The sequence below is a fragment of the Bos indicus x Bos taurus genome, chromosome 5 (genome assembly GCF_003369695.1).
Source record: "Bos indicus x Bos taurus breed Angus x Brahman F1 hybrid chromosome 5, Bos_hybrid_MaternalHap_v2.0, whole genome shotgun sequence".
In the NCBI taxonomy this organism is placed as follows: domain Eukaryota; kingdom Metazoa; phylum Chordata; class Mammalia; order Artiodactyla; family Bovidae; genus Bos; species Bos indicus x Bos taurus.
Genome location: NC_040080.1, coordinates 22,850,606 through 22,863,122, shown reverse-complemented (window position 1 = coordinate 22,863,122; position 12,517 = coordinate 22,850,606). Strand labels below are relative to the sequence as shown.

The 12,517-nt window shown below is 42.2% G+C and overlaps 1 protein-coding gene across 2 annotated transcripts in view; it reads left to right on the top strand.

The window, feature by feature from the left end:
• DUSP16 (dual specificity phosphatase 16) overlaps positions 1-12,517 on the top strand; it is a 93,623-nt gene that overhangs the window by 68,437 nt on the left and 12,669 nt on the right. For both annotated transcript variants that reach the window (XM_027541373.1, XM_027541372.1), the window contains exon 6: positions 10,394-10,553. In XM_027541373.1, coding sequence (XP_027397174.1) covers positions 10,394-10,553 — 160 coding nt within the window. The remainder of the gene's footprint in view (positions 1-10,393; positions 10,554-12,517) is intronic.

Sequence of the window (12,517 nt, the reverse complement as noted above, 5' to 3'; positions counted from 1 at the left end):
CAGTTAGGACTCTGTGCTTCCACTGCAGGGGGCACCGGCGCCATCCCTGATCAGAGAACTTAAGATCCTGCACTTGGTGTGGCTAAAAAAAATATTAAAAAGTTGAGGTTGAAAGTGAGGGAGGGATTCTAACTGTCTCTTGAGCAGTGCAGGGGTTAATCCTCTTACTGTTTATGGCCAGCCCTCCCCATCTGCAAGGTCTCTGCGTCCTCCAGTTCAGCACTGGCGGATTCTCCAATACGGCAGTGCCTGCATGCAAGCTAAGTCACTTCAGTCATGTCTGACTCTTTGCACCCCCATGGACTGTAGCCTGCCAGGCTTCTCTGTCCATGGGATTCTCCAGGCAAGAATACTGGAGTGGAGATGCCCTCCTCCAGGGGATCTTCCCCACCCAGGATCGAACCCATGTCTCTTAGGTCTCCTGCATTGGCAGATGGGTTCTTTACCACTGAGCCACCTAGGGAGCCCAGTACTGTAGTACTTACTGTTGAAAAATATCCATGCATAAATGGACCTGCGCAGTTCAAACCTGAGTTGCTCAAGGGTCACCTGTGTCATGACTGACCACAGAATTTAAGTTGGGCCCAGAAGGAAAGATAGACGTTGTAAGGTGGAAGGACAGAGGAGAGATGGTAGGAGCAACAGATTGTAGGTCCTGAGGGGACTGAGGGACTCCAGCCATGGTGGTGGAGGAGAGTAAGCTGGAGGGAAGGAGGTGCAGTCCTGCAGTGGTGGGTTGTATGTGGTTGTGGTTACTGGTAACAGCAGAGACCAGACCAGGCCCCGGGGAGGGAGTGGTCAAGGTGAGGTGCTCAGAGAACTCAGAGGCCAGGGTGTCCGAAGGGTATCTGAAAGGCCAAGAAGACAGATTACGTTATCCGTAGGAAACATGTATTAGCTAACTGAGCACAAAGTTGAGCTAAATATTAAACAGAGTAAGATGACTGCTCTCTGGAAGCCTCTGTTTAACTAGGGGACAAAGGACTGTTGAGTTGTGTATGCTTTCCACAACACATGGAAACAAAACTGAGTGAATGACATAAATTCCTCATCAGTTCAGTTGCGTTTAGTCACTCAGTTGTGTCTGATTCTTTACGACTCATGGACTGCAGCACGCCAGGCTTCCCTGTCCATCACCAACTCCTGGAGCTTGCTCAAACTTATGTGCATAGAGTTGATGATGCCATCCAACCATCTCATCCTCTATTGTCCCCTTAGGAAGTCACATTCACCTGTGAGTAAAAATAATCATTAGTTTGTAATACGTACACACTCTTCACACTTGTGGTTCCATCCCAGTTCTGCTCTCAGGAACTGTGACATAAGACACACTCTTGGGCACTTACATGCCCGGCCATAAGTACAATCAGAGAAGGGAACAGAACAGTCATGTGACTCCTCAGCTAACAGCAGCTGCTGACCCTCTGCTTGGCCGCCCAGGTGGAAGCCCCCCTCCTGGCCACCGTGGGCCCTGGGCTGCAGTGAGCCCTGGGCAGCAATGGGCCCTGGGCTGCAGTGGGCCCTGGGCAGCAGTGGGCCCTGGGCAGCAGTGGGCCCTGGGCTGCAGTGAGCCCTGGGCTGCAGTGGGCCCTGGGCTGCAGTGGGCCCTGGGCAGCAGTGGGCCCTGAGCTGCAGCAGGCCCTGGGCTGTTGCAGGGCTACTTGCCCCATTTGAATAGTCTGCTCAGCAGGAGGCAATTGTGTTTGTTCTCAGACTGTTGTACAGAGGCCAATGTACTTCTTATTATAATGATGTATATTCATGAAAGTATCACATACATGAATGAAATATGAATGGGGGAAAAGAGTTGTTTGTCTATGCTCTGAGCTAAATGTTTTCAAAAGATTCAGGAAAAACAAATTGCTCTACGTATTTTTTCTGTCTTAAGAGATGGGGAAAGGCAGCTGTAAATCTAGAACATTCTGTCCTGATTTATTAGTTTACTAGTTCTTGCTCTTTAAAGAATGGAAACTATAAGTGGTAGATGCGTTTGGTTGTAATTTTCTAAAGAACTCCAGTCAGCTAAGCTATTGAAAAAACAAAAACAAACCCAAAACACCAAGGTCCTGCATCAGAAGTTAGTGAATTAGTGTACATTTATTTGCATTAAAATGTTTTACGTATGTGTGTAACATCTTTAGTGATTTCCTCCTTTAACTCAGTTTTACTGACGTAGTAACTGCCACTTTTTTTTTTCTCATTTTATTTTGCATTTAAGTTGTTATCACTTCATTTCAATACAGTAATGTCCCCTTCTCCCTTAGAAAGTGTTAGTCACTCAGTTGTGTCTGACTGTTTGTGACCCCATGGACTTTAGTCCACCAGGCTCCTCTATCCATGGAATTCTCCAAGCAGGAATACTGGAGTGGGTAGCCTATCCCTTCTCCAGGGGATCTTCCTGACCCAGGAATTGGACCTGGGTCTCCTGCATTGCAGGTGGATTCTTTACTGTCTGAGCCACCAGGGAAGTGTGTCTCTCTTATGTCAGTTATAAATAAAGCTACTACTTACATGCATCTTTTATGGCATACTGTCTTATACATGGAGAATATTGGTGAGATATAAACTGTTGTGGGCTTGGATGACTGTTTCTTCCATGAGGTCAGAACTGCCCCCTTTTCATGTTTCAGCCATGCCCATTGGGCGCCCAGCAGCCTGCCTGAGGCCAGGAGATGTGCATGCCGGCAGCAGGGCCACGCTGTGATGCCCGTGGCTGCAACTGAGGCAACAGTTGGGAAAAAAGAGGCAAAGTGCAACTGATGAGTCTCCTTCGATAGCTTTCTAGTGTCCTGAGTTACTCCAAGAGTCTGTTCAGAAAGAACCATGCCCAGAGGGGTGTTCCTTTACTTTCTCACTGGTTACAGTTTAAAAGGGTAAAAAAGGATGAAACTATATTACTTCACTTGGTTAAACAATAAAAATATGTGTGTAGGCTAGTTACTTCACTTCATTGCTCCATCTTTGTTGTTTAGACGCTCAGTTGTGTCTGACTCTTTGTGAGCCCATGGACTGCAGCACGCCGGGCTTTCCTGTCCTTCACCATCTCCTGGAGCTTGCTCAAACTCCCGTCCATTGAATCGGTGACGCAATCCAACTATCTCATTCTCTATCGTCCCTTCTCCTCCTGCCTTCAGTCTTTCCCAGCATTCGGGTCTTTTCTAATGAGTCAGCTCTTCATATCAGCTGGCCAAAGTATTGAAGCTTTAGCGTCAGCATTAGTCCATCTAATTTGCTTTAAAAAAAAACTTCAGTGGACTGCAGCAATAAAGAAGACATATTCTAAAGATGAATATATTTGGATTTGACTTTTGACACTGGACCACTTGGTAGCTGTGTAACTTTGGAAACATGTAAACTTGCTAAGTCTTGGTGTCTTCATTTTTAAAATGAGGATAATGATAGTACCCATGTCAAAGGGTGGTTGTGAGGATTCAGTGAGACAGTCCATTTGAAAGTTTAGTACCGGGGCTTCCCTGGTAGTCTAATGGTTAGGAATCTGCCTGCCAATGCTGGGAACCCAGATTCGATCCCCGGTACAGGAGTATCCCACATGCCGAGGAGCAGCTGAGCCTGTGCTCCACAACTACTGAGCCAGTGCTCTAGAGCCCGCAAGCCGCAACTGCTGAAGCCCATGTGCCTAGAACCTGTGCTTTGCAACAAGAGAAGCCACCACAGTGAGAAGCCCGCACACTGCAAGGAGGAGTAGCTCCTGCTCACCACATCTGGAGAAAGCCTGTGCAGCAACAAAGACCCAGGGCAGCTGAAAATAAATAAATCAAAAAACTAAAAAAGTTTAGCACAGTACCAGGTACATAGTAGGCATTCAACATGTTGGATGTTGTTATATATCTACCATGCGCCATAATAGTATATTATTAATAGGCCTATAACAAAGGTGCCCTACAGATTTTTTTTTTTTTTTTTTTTAATTTAGGTTAAGTGGTCATTTCTGTAGAGTGTGAAAGTTGCTCAGTCATGTCTGACTCGTGACCCCATGGACTATACAGTCCGTGGAATTCTCCAGGCCAGAATACTGGAGTAGGTAGCCTTTCCCTTCTCCAGGAGATCTTCCCAACCCAGGGCTTGCACCTGCATTGCAGGTGGATTCTTTACCAGCTGAACCACAAGGGAAGTCCTGTGGGTGCTTGTCAGAAGTGCACGTGGTTCCCGTCTTTCTGTGGGGAAATCGTACGTGATGCTCGCTACGACTCGGTACACCTCAGAGTTGTCTTCGGTGAGCTCTGCCTGTGGTCTTGTGGTTGTATAGAGTGGGTGACATTGCCTACGTCAGCCTCTCTCCTCAGAAACGCCTGTGTCTTTACTGTTGGACTACTTTTCATTTAATAAAGCTTTGTAGTGCTGTTGACAGAAAGGAGAAGGATATGTAAAAAGATTCCTTTCTTTAAGGAGCATTGTTGAGAAAGGCCCAAAAGGCTTTTATCTCCAGCCCCTTGGTCGGGAACACTGGAGATCAGATGGTGGCAGAAAACCTTCAGTCATGTGCAGATGTCGCCATAGTAAACACTGAGATCGTCACAGCCCGACTGTTAGCCCCGCGGCAGCCCCTGAGACCTTCTGAACGTGAGGGTCAATCACTTTGAGCTCGCTTAGCTCCAAAAACTACTTCTTGACGTTGTTATCTCACAGTTGAGAGGGCTTCATACCTGATCTGGATTTGCTCAGTCTACCTTTTATGTAAAACAGAATATATTCATTGTGCCAAATGTGGTAAATGAAGGGATTAGGGAGTTAGCAGGAGGCTAAAAAAGGAAGAAAATGACCAAACAAAAAGATTTGTAGAGGGGGTAGCGTTCCTAGAAAAGAAGTGACCATGGTTGCTGAGAAGAGAATGATTTCAGGCTGAAAACATTTCCTGAGAGGCAGCAGCGGATGACTAAATGAAGTGTGTCATAGGCTTGACTGGAAAATGGCAGACAGGGATGATAGTTGAACAAACACATACCGACCACAACTACGTACCTGGTGCTAAAGGTAGAAAAACAAGCAAGGTTTAGTCCAAGATCTCAGTGCTTAATAGGATATATAAGAATTATCTGCTAGTGATAACACAGTATGCTCTGTATTTTACTAATAGCATGTCCAAAGTCCTTTGGACAAGCAGAGAACAGAATGGTTAATTATGCACCAATAGAAGGGTTCATAGGAAGGTTAAAGCAGAAAAGTGGTAGAGTCATCAGGAGGAATAGGGCCTTCTTGGAACTGGTGTGAACAACATTGAGGAAGGCTGGTGCACATGGTATGCTGGGTATTTGAAGGTTGTATGGGACAGGAGCGGGCAGTGAGACATGGTGAAAATGAGTGTGCATAAAACACACAGCCCCTGTTTAATGACAAGAAAGGATACTGTAGTTGTTGTTCAGTTCAGGTTTGGAGAGGAGAACACTGCAAATTTAAGAGATCTGTGGCAGCTTTTCTGCTCTCATGGTGTAGGCTGCTGGCTGAGCAGTGCCTGAGAATAGAGAGAAGGGGTGATGGGAGGCGTTGATGCTGCAAAGGTTTGACCACGTTTGGAGGGGAGTGGTGAGGAAGAGAAACGGGATGAAAGGATCCCATTTTTTAGCTCAAGTGTCTGGGTGGATATTATTACCAAACCCAGTTTTGGATTACAGAGAGGAAAGAAGAATTTGAAGCAGAGAAGGGAGAAAGAGAATGTGCTGTTTCTGAGTTTGAAAGTTTTGAGGGACATCTGAATAAAGATATCTAGGAAGCAGCTGGAAATATGGATCAAAAATTGAAGTGTGTGTGTGTGTTTATTTAAGAGTCATCCGCATGTAGAGACATGGAAATAGTCAGCCTTCAGAGAGAGTATTTAGAGCCAGGAGATGGCCCAGGACTGTATCTTAGAGAACAGTTGGGAAGGACTGTATCTTCCCAACATGTTCAGTGCGGGAAGAAAATGTTCATGTTGTGTGTGCATATGTTCTGAAGTCACGGTACAAACAAACAAAAGTATTCTAGCATACTTCCAAATCTTGTAAATCAATGCACTTATTCATGCATTTTGGGGATTACATCTAACATGGTCATAATAAATTTACATAGTTGCCAAGGAGGGGGAAGTCATAGTAGACTGTCATGGTTTAATTTTGTATTCTTTGTTCCACTTCTCTAGTAACGAAGATAATAGACAGTTGACCGTATTAGTGATGTGTGATTTTTTAAACAGTCTTTTTGCCCTTAAAAAGTTCTGCTTTAAAGCCTCGATTTAAAAAAAAGTCTTGATAAATGTAAAGAAACTTAAATCATATCAAGCATCTTTTCCAGCCACAATGCTATAATATTAGAGATCAACTACAAGAAAAAGCTACAGAAAAACAAACATGTGGAGGCTAAACAATATGCTACTAAACAACCAATGGATCATTGAAAAAGTCAGAGAAAAGTAAAAAGAACCCAGAGAGAAGTGAAAATGAAAACAGCGATCCAAAACCTATGGAATACAACAAAAGCAGCTTTGAGAGAGAAATGTATAGTGACGCAAGCTACCTCAGGAAACAGAAAGTCTCAGATAGCGACCTCATGCCTAGAGAAAGTAGAACAAACAAAACCCAAAGTTAGTAGAAGGAAATAAAGCATAAGGATCAGAGAGGAAATAAATGAAAGTGAAAGTCGATCAGTCGTGTCTGACTCTTTGTGACCTTATGGGCTGTACAGTCCATGGAATTTTCTAGGCCAGAATACTGGAGTGGGTAGCCTTTCCCTTCTCCAGGGGTTCTTCCTAACCCAGGGATTGAACCCAGGTCTCCCTCATTGCAGGCGGATTCTTTACCGGCTGAGCCACACAGGAAGCCCAATAAATGAAATAGAGGCTAAAAAAACAGTAGAAAAGATGAATAAAAGCTGGTTCTTTGAAAAGATAAACAAAATTGATAAACCTTTAGCTAGACTCAATAAGAAAAAAAGGAAGCGAGTTCAAACCAATAAAATCAGAGGTGACAAAGGAGAAGTTACAACTGATGCCACAGAAATAAGAAGATCCTAAGAGACTAGTGTGAGCAACTATATGCCAGCGAAGTGGGCAACCTGAAAGAAATGGACCGATTCTTAGAAAGGTACAATCTCCCAAGACTGAACCAGAAAGAAATAGAAAATATAAACAAATCAACTACCAGTACTAAAAATTGAATCAGTAAAAACTCCCAACAAACAAAAGTGTAGGACCGGGTAACTTTATAGGTGAATTCTAACAAACATTTAGAGAAGAGTTAACACCTATCCTGAAACTATTTCAGAAACTACAGAGGAAGGAACGCTTCTGAACTCATTCTCTGTGTCCACCACCATCACCCTGATACCGAAACCAGACAAAGATATCACACACAAAAACTTATCACTGATGAACATGGATGCAAAAATCCTCAACAAAATACTAGCAAACCGACTCCAGCGATATATTAAAAGGTTCAGACAACATGATCAAGTGGGATTTATCCCAAGGATGCAAAGATTTTTCAGTGTCTGCAGATACCATATCTACCACATTCACCAACTGAAGAATAAAAATCACATGAGTATCTCATATACAGAAAAAGCTTTTGATAAAATTCAGCATCCGTTTATGGGTAAAAAAAAAACTCTTCGGAAAGTAGGCATACAAAAACGTTGAAAAATGAAGTGAATTCCCTAGCAGTCTAGTGGTTGCTGCTGCTGCTAAGTCACATCAGTCGTGTCCGACTCTGTGCGACCCCACAGACGGCTGCCCACCAGGCTCCCCCGTCCCTGGGATCCTCCAGGCAAGAACACTGGAGTGGGTTGCCATTTCCTTCTCCGATGCATGAAAGTGAAAAGTGAAAGTGAAGTTGTTCAGTCATGTCCGACTCTAGCAACCCCATGGACTACAGCCTACCAGGCTCCTCTGTCCATGGGATTTTCCAGGCAAAAGTACTGGAGTGGGGCAATTCCATTTCAGGGGGCACAGGTTTGATCCCTAGTCAAGAAATGTGGGATCCACCCCCCACATGCCACAGCACAACCAAAAAAGGAGGGGGTGTTGAAAGTGGGCATAGAGGGACCATACCTCAACATAATAAAGGCCATATATGACCCCTGACATTATAGTCAACAGTGAAAGGCTGAAAGCATGTCCTCTAAGATCAGGAATAACACAAGAATGCCCAGTCTTGCCATTTTTATTCAACATTGTTTTGGAAGTCCTAGCCACAGAAATCAAAGAAGGCAAAAGGAATTCAAATAGGAAAATAAGTAAAACTGTCATTGTTTGCAGATGACATGATGCTATAGATAGAAAATCCTCAAGATGTTACTAGAAAACTACTAGAGCTCATCAATGAATTCAGTAAAGTTGCTGGATACAAAGTTACTATACAAACATAGGTTGCATTTCTATACTCTTAACAACAGAGTATCAGAAAGAGAAATTAAGGAAATAGTACCGCTAACCATTGCATTAAAAAGAATAAAAGACCCAGGAATAACCTACCTAAGCAGAGAAAAGACCTGTGTTCTGAAAACTGTAAGATCCTGATGAAAGAAATCACACAGCAAAAATGGAAAGATATACCATGTCTTTGGATTGGAAGAATCAGTATCGTTAAAATGAGCATACTACCCAAGGCAATCTATAGATGCAGTGCAATTCCTGTCAAATTACCAATGGCATTTTTCATAGAACTCGGACAAAAAAAAATTAAATTTGTATAGAGACACAGAAGACCCAGAAGAACCAAGACAATCTTGTGAAAGAAGAATGAAGCTGGAGGACTCGTACACCCTTACTTCAGACTATACTACAAATTTACAGTAATCAAAACGGTAGGGCACAAAAACAGATATGTACATCAGTGGAATGGGGTAGAAAGCCCAGAAGTAAACCCACACACTTATGGTCAATTAATCTGTGACCAAGGAGGCAAGAATATACAATGGAGAAAAGACAGTCTCTTCAATAAATGGTACTGGGAAAACTAGACAGCTTCATGTAAAAGAATGAAATCAGAATGTTTTCTAACACCATAAACAAAAATAACTCAAAATGGGTTAAAGAATTAAATTTAAGACTGAAAACCATAAAACTCCTAGAGGAAAACATAGGCAGAACAGACTTAGACATAAATTGTAGCAATACTTTTTTGGAACCATCTTCTAGAGTAATGGAAAATAAAAACAAACAAATGGGACCTAATTAAACTTTTAAAAGCTTCTGCACAGCAAAGGAAACCATAAACAAAATGAAAAGACAACCTACAGACTGGAGAAAATATTTGCAAATGATGCCACAGACGGGATTAATTTCTAAAATATACAAACAGCTCATATAGCTTAATATCAAAAAAGCAGCTCAATTAAAAAATGGGTATAAGACCTAAATAGACATTTCTCTAAAGAAGACGTGCAGATGGCCAGGAGGTATATGGAAAGATGTTCATATTGCTAATCATTAGAGAAACGCAAATCCAAACAACGAGGTATCGCCTCACACCAGTCAGGATGGACAGCATTAAAGAGTCTACAAATAATACCTGCACTGTTGCTGAGAAGGTAAATTGTTACAGCCAGTATGGAGAACGGTATTGCAGTTCCTTAAAAAAACTAACCATATGATCCTGCAGCCCCACTCCCGGCATATATCTGGAGAAAAGTATAAATAGAAAAGATACATTCACCCTAATATTCACTGTAGCATTATTGACAATAGCCAAAACATGGAAGCAACCCAAGTGCCCTTCAACAAATGAGTGGATGAAGAAGATGTGATGTATATATATAATGCTTGTGTATATATATACATGTACATACACACAATGGAATACTACTCAACCATTAAAAAGAATGAAATAATGCTATTTTCAGCGATATGGATGGACCTAGGCATTATCATACTAAATGAAGTCAGAGAAAGACATATCATCTGATATCACTTATATGTAGAATCGAAGAAAAATGATACAGATGAACCTATATGCAAAACAGAAACAGACTCACAGATGAAGAAAACAACTTTTGGTTACCAGAAGCGAAAGCTGGGAGGGAGCAGATAGATGAGGAATTTGGGTTTAACATGTAAATATGTAAAATAGATAAACAACAAGGACCTGCTGTATAGCACAGGGAACTAAATTCAGTATTCTGTAATAAACTATAAAAAAAGAATATGTAATATGTATAACTGAATCCCTTTGCTGTACACTTGAAACTAACACAATGTTATAAATTAACTATACTTCAGTTTTTAAAAATTCTGCTTTAAACTTGTCTTCATGTGTCATTGTGCTAGGTTTTTGGATTTTACCAACTGAATGAAATCTAATCGCTTCAAGGAAACTAGTCATTTTAATCCTAATGTTAAGTTTTTCTCTTTAAAAGTGATCATACTATTACATTACATCACTTTAATTGTTCTTTCCTTCCCTAGGAGCTGATGCAACAGAATGGGATTGGTTATGTTTTAAATGCCAGCAATACCTGCCCCAAGCCTGACTTTATCCCCGAATCTCATTTCCTGAGAGTGCCTGTGAATGATAGCTTTTGTGAGAAAATTTTGCCGTGGTTGGACAAATCAGTGGATTTTATTGGTAAGTAGCTCAAGTGGTATTACAAATCCTTTGGGTTATAGTCTCGTGTATGAGTATACCCTTTCCTCCCCTTTTCTCTCATTAGAGAAAAGGAACCTACTTCACAGATTTTTTCAAAAGTCTGAAAACAGACATGATGCTGCTTGTCTCATTCAGTGGCCAGGTGACGTGTGTATGCTGTGCTGTCCCTAAGGGACTGGCCTTGTGACATCTTAGCTAACTCGAACATTCCCAGGGTTAAGCCTGGTGGGATCTTTGATTACAGATTTGCGAGTGTTTGAAAATGGGTTAAACTTTCTGGGATTAAACTTGCCACCCACTTCATCAGATCCTATAAAAGACTTTTGGAAACGCTGGTGGCATTCCTTAACCTGTTTCTGCCTTGCTGCTGTGCTTTCCCCAGAGAACAGCCCAGTCCTGTGGAAACTAATCCCATTACATTTAAAGTTTTTATGTCACAAGATCCCTAAGCCTCCGTCTGTGTGCCAGCAATTTCAAGTATTAATAGTATTGGGTCTAATGAAATTCCAACACACACACTCACATTCGTGTGATCGGTCCTTGGCGATGACTGTGACAGGGTCTGGTCTGGATGGTACTTTGTTCTGCTCACTGGGCCCGTCAGCCCTGGAGCCTCCCAATTCCCAGCTTCTGGCACTGCTATGACATTTTTGGTGCCTTGAAATCAGGTCTGCTGGTAGGAAATCAGTGACGTTTACTTGAAATGTGGTTTTGATGGAAAATGGCTAAACCAACGAGATGGGTTCGTAGCTCCTGGGCAGCATGACTAGGTGTGACTCTTGATGTCCATGTGAGGAGTTTTCGTTGGTTTTCCCCCTAGTCATGAGCTGGAGCACCCTCATCCATAATTAAATACTCTTAAATTGGTTACCGAAAGGTTTTTTTTAAAAAAAGAACTGATTCCTTTTAAACAATGTAACTATGTAAATTAAGCCCCTCACTCTATCCTTTCATCTGTGAGAGGAATTTTCTAGACAGCGCTTTTGGAACTTAGGGTAATTCTGAAACAGATCCCCCTTTTCTCAAGAGTTCAGATGGCCAAGACTTCTCCTCTTCCATAGGCATGCATCCTGTGAAACACCAGACAGTAAATGGCTTAGATAATTTGCATGAAAATCATAACAAACAAAACTCCTGTAATTAATTTTTCCCGCCATTCTACTTATAGGAAGTATTCAGCATATCATTCAGTGTTTGCCTCTTTGAAAGACGACAGTTATAGTTAATGTTCCCATTAAATGTCACATTGATCTGGAGATAATTGGCTCTGGTTTCAGCTAAAAGTACGGTTTCAGAGTCTAAATTCAGAAGAAACCTGATTCTGTTAAGTCATGACAGTGTCTAAGCTTTAGGAGGGTTGGTAGGAAAGAGAGAACTTTGCCTCCAGCTTACTTTTCTTCGACTTCATGGGAGCTATTGGCCGCTTTTAATTCATACAAAAGGAACTTTACTATGTTCCAAGTTGGTGAGATACATACCCAAATATATATTGTAATTGTATATCTGAAGATATTTTTACTCACCAGTAGTTCACTTGCTTGGCCCTATTTACTGTTAGGGTCACCACCCTTTTCCCACCCAGATCATCCAGTGCAATACCTCCAGCCCACTGTGGAATTCAGCCTGTGTTCACTGGAGGTGCTAGTCTCCTCCAGGCCATTTAAAGCCTTGGTTAGTCATGGCAGAGAATATAAAGATGTACCCTCGTACAGGACTTAGTAACTTACAGGCTCATACTTTTTATTATTCAGATTAAATTTCAGTAAGTTCCTGGGTTTGTTGGAAAGGCTCAGGTTTGAGTGTTGCCTTTGCTTTTAGGAGAGGGAGGCAGAGGTGAGCGCAGTTGCCTGTCTGTGCCTGGGACCCTGACCAGGCCCCCAGGCCAGCTGGCTGTTGGTACAACTCCTGCCCCATTTCACCCACAGCAAACTCAGGGCTTTTGT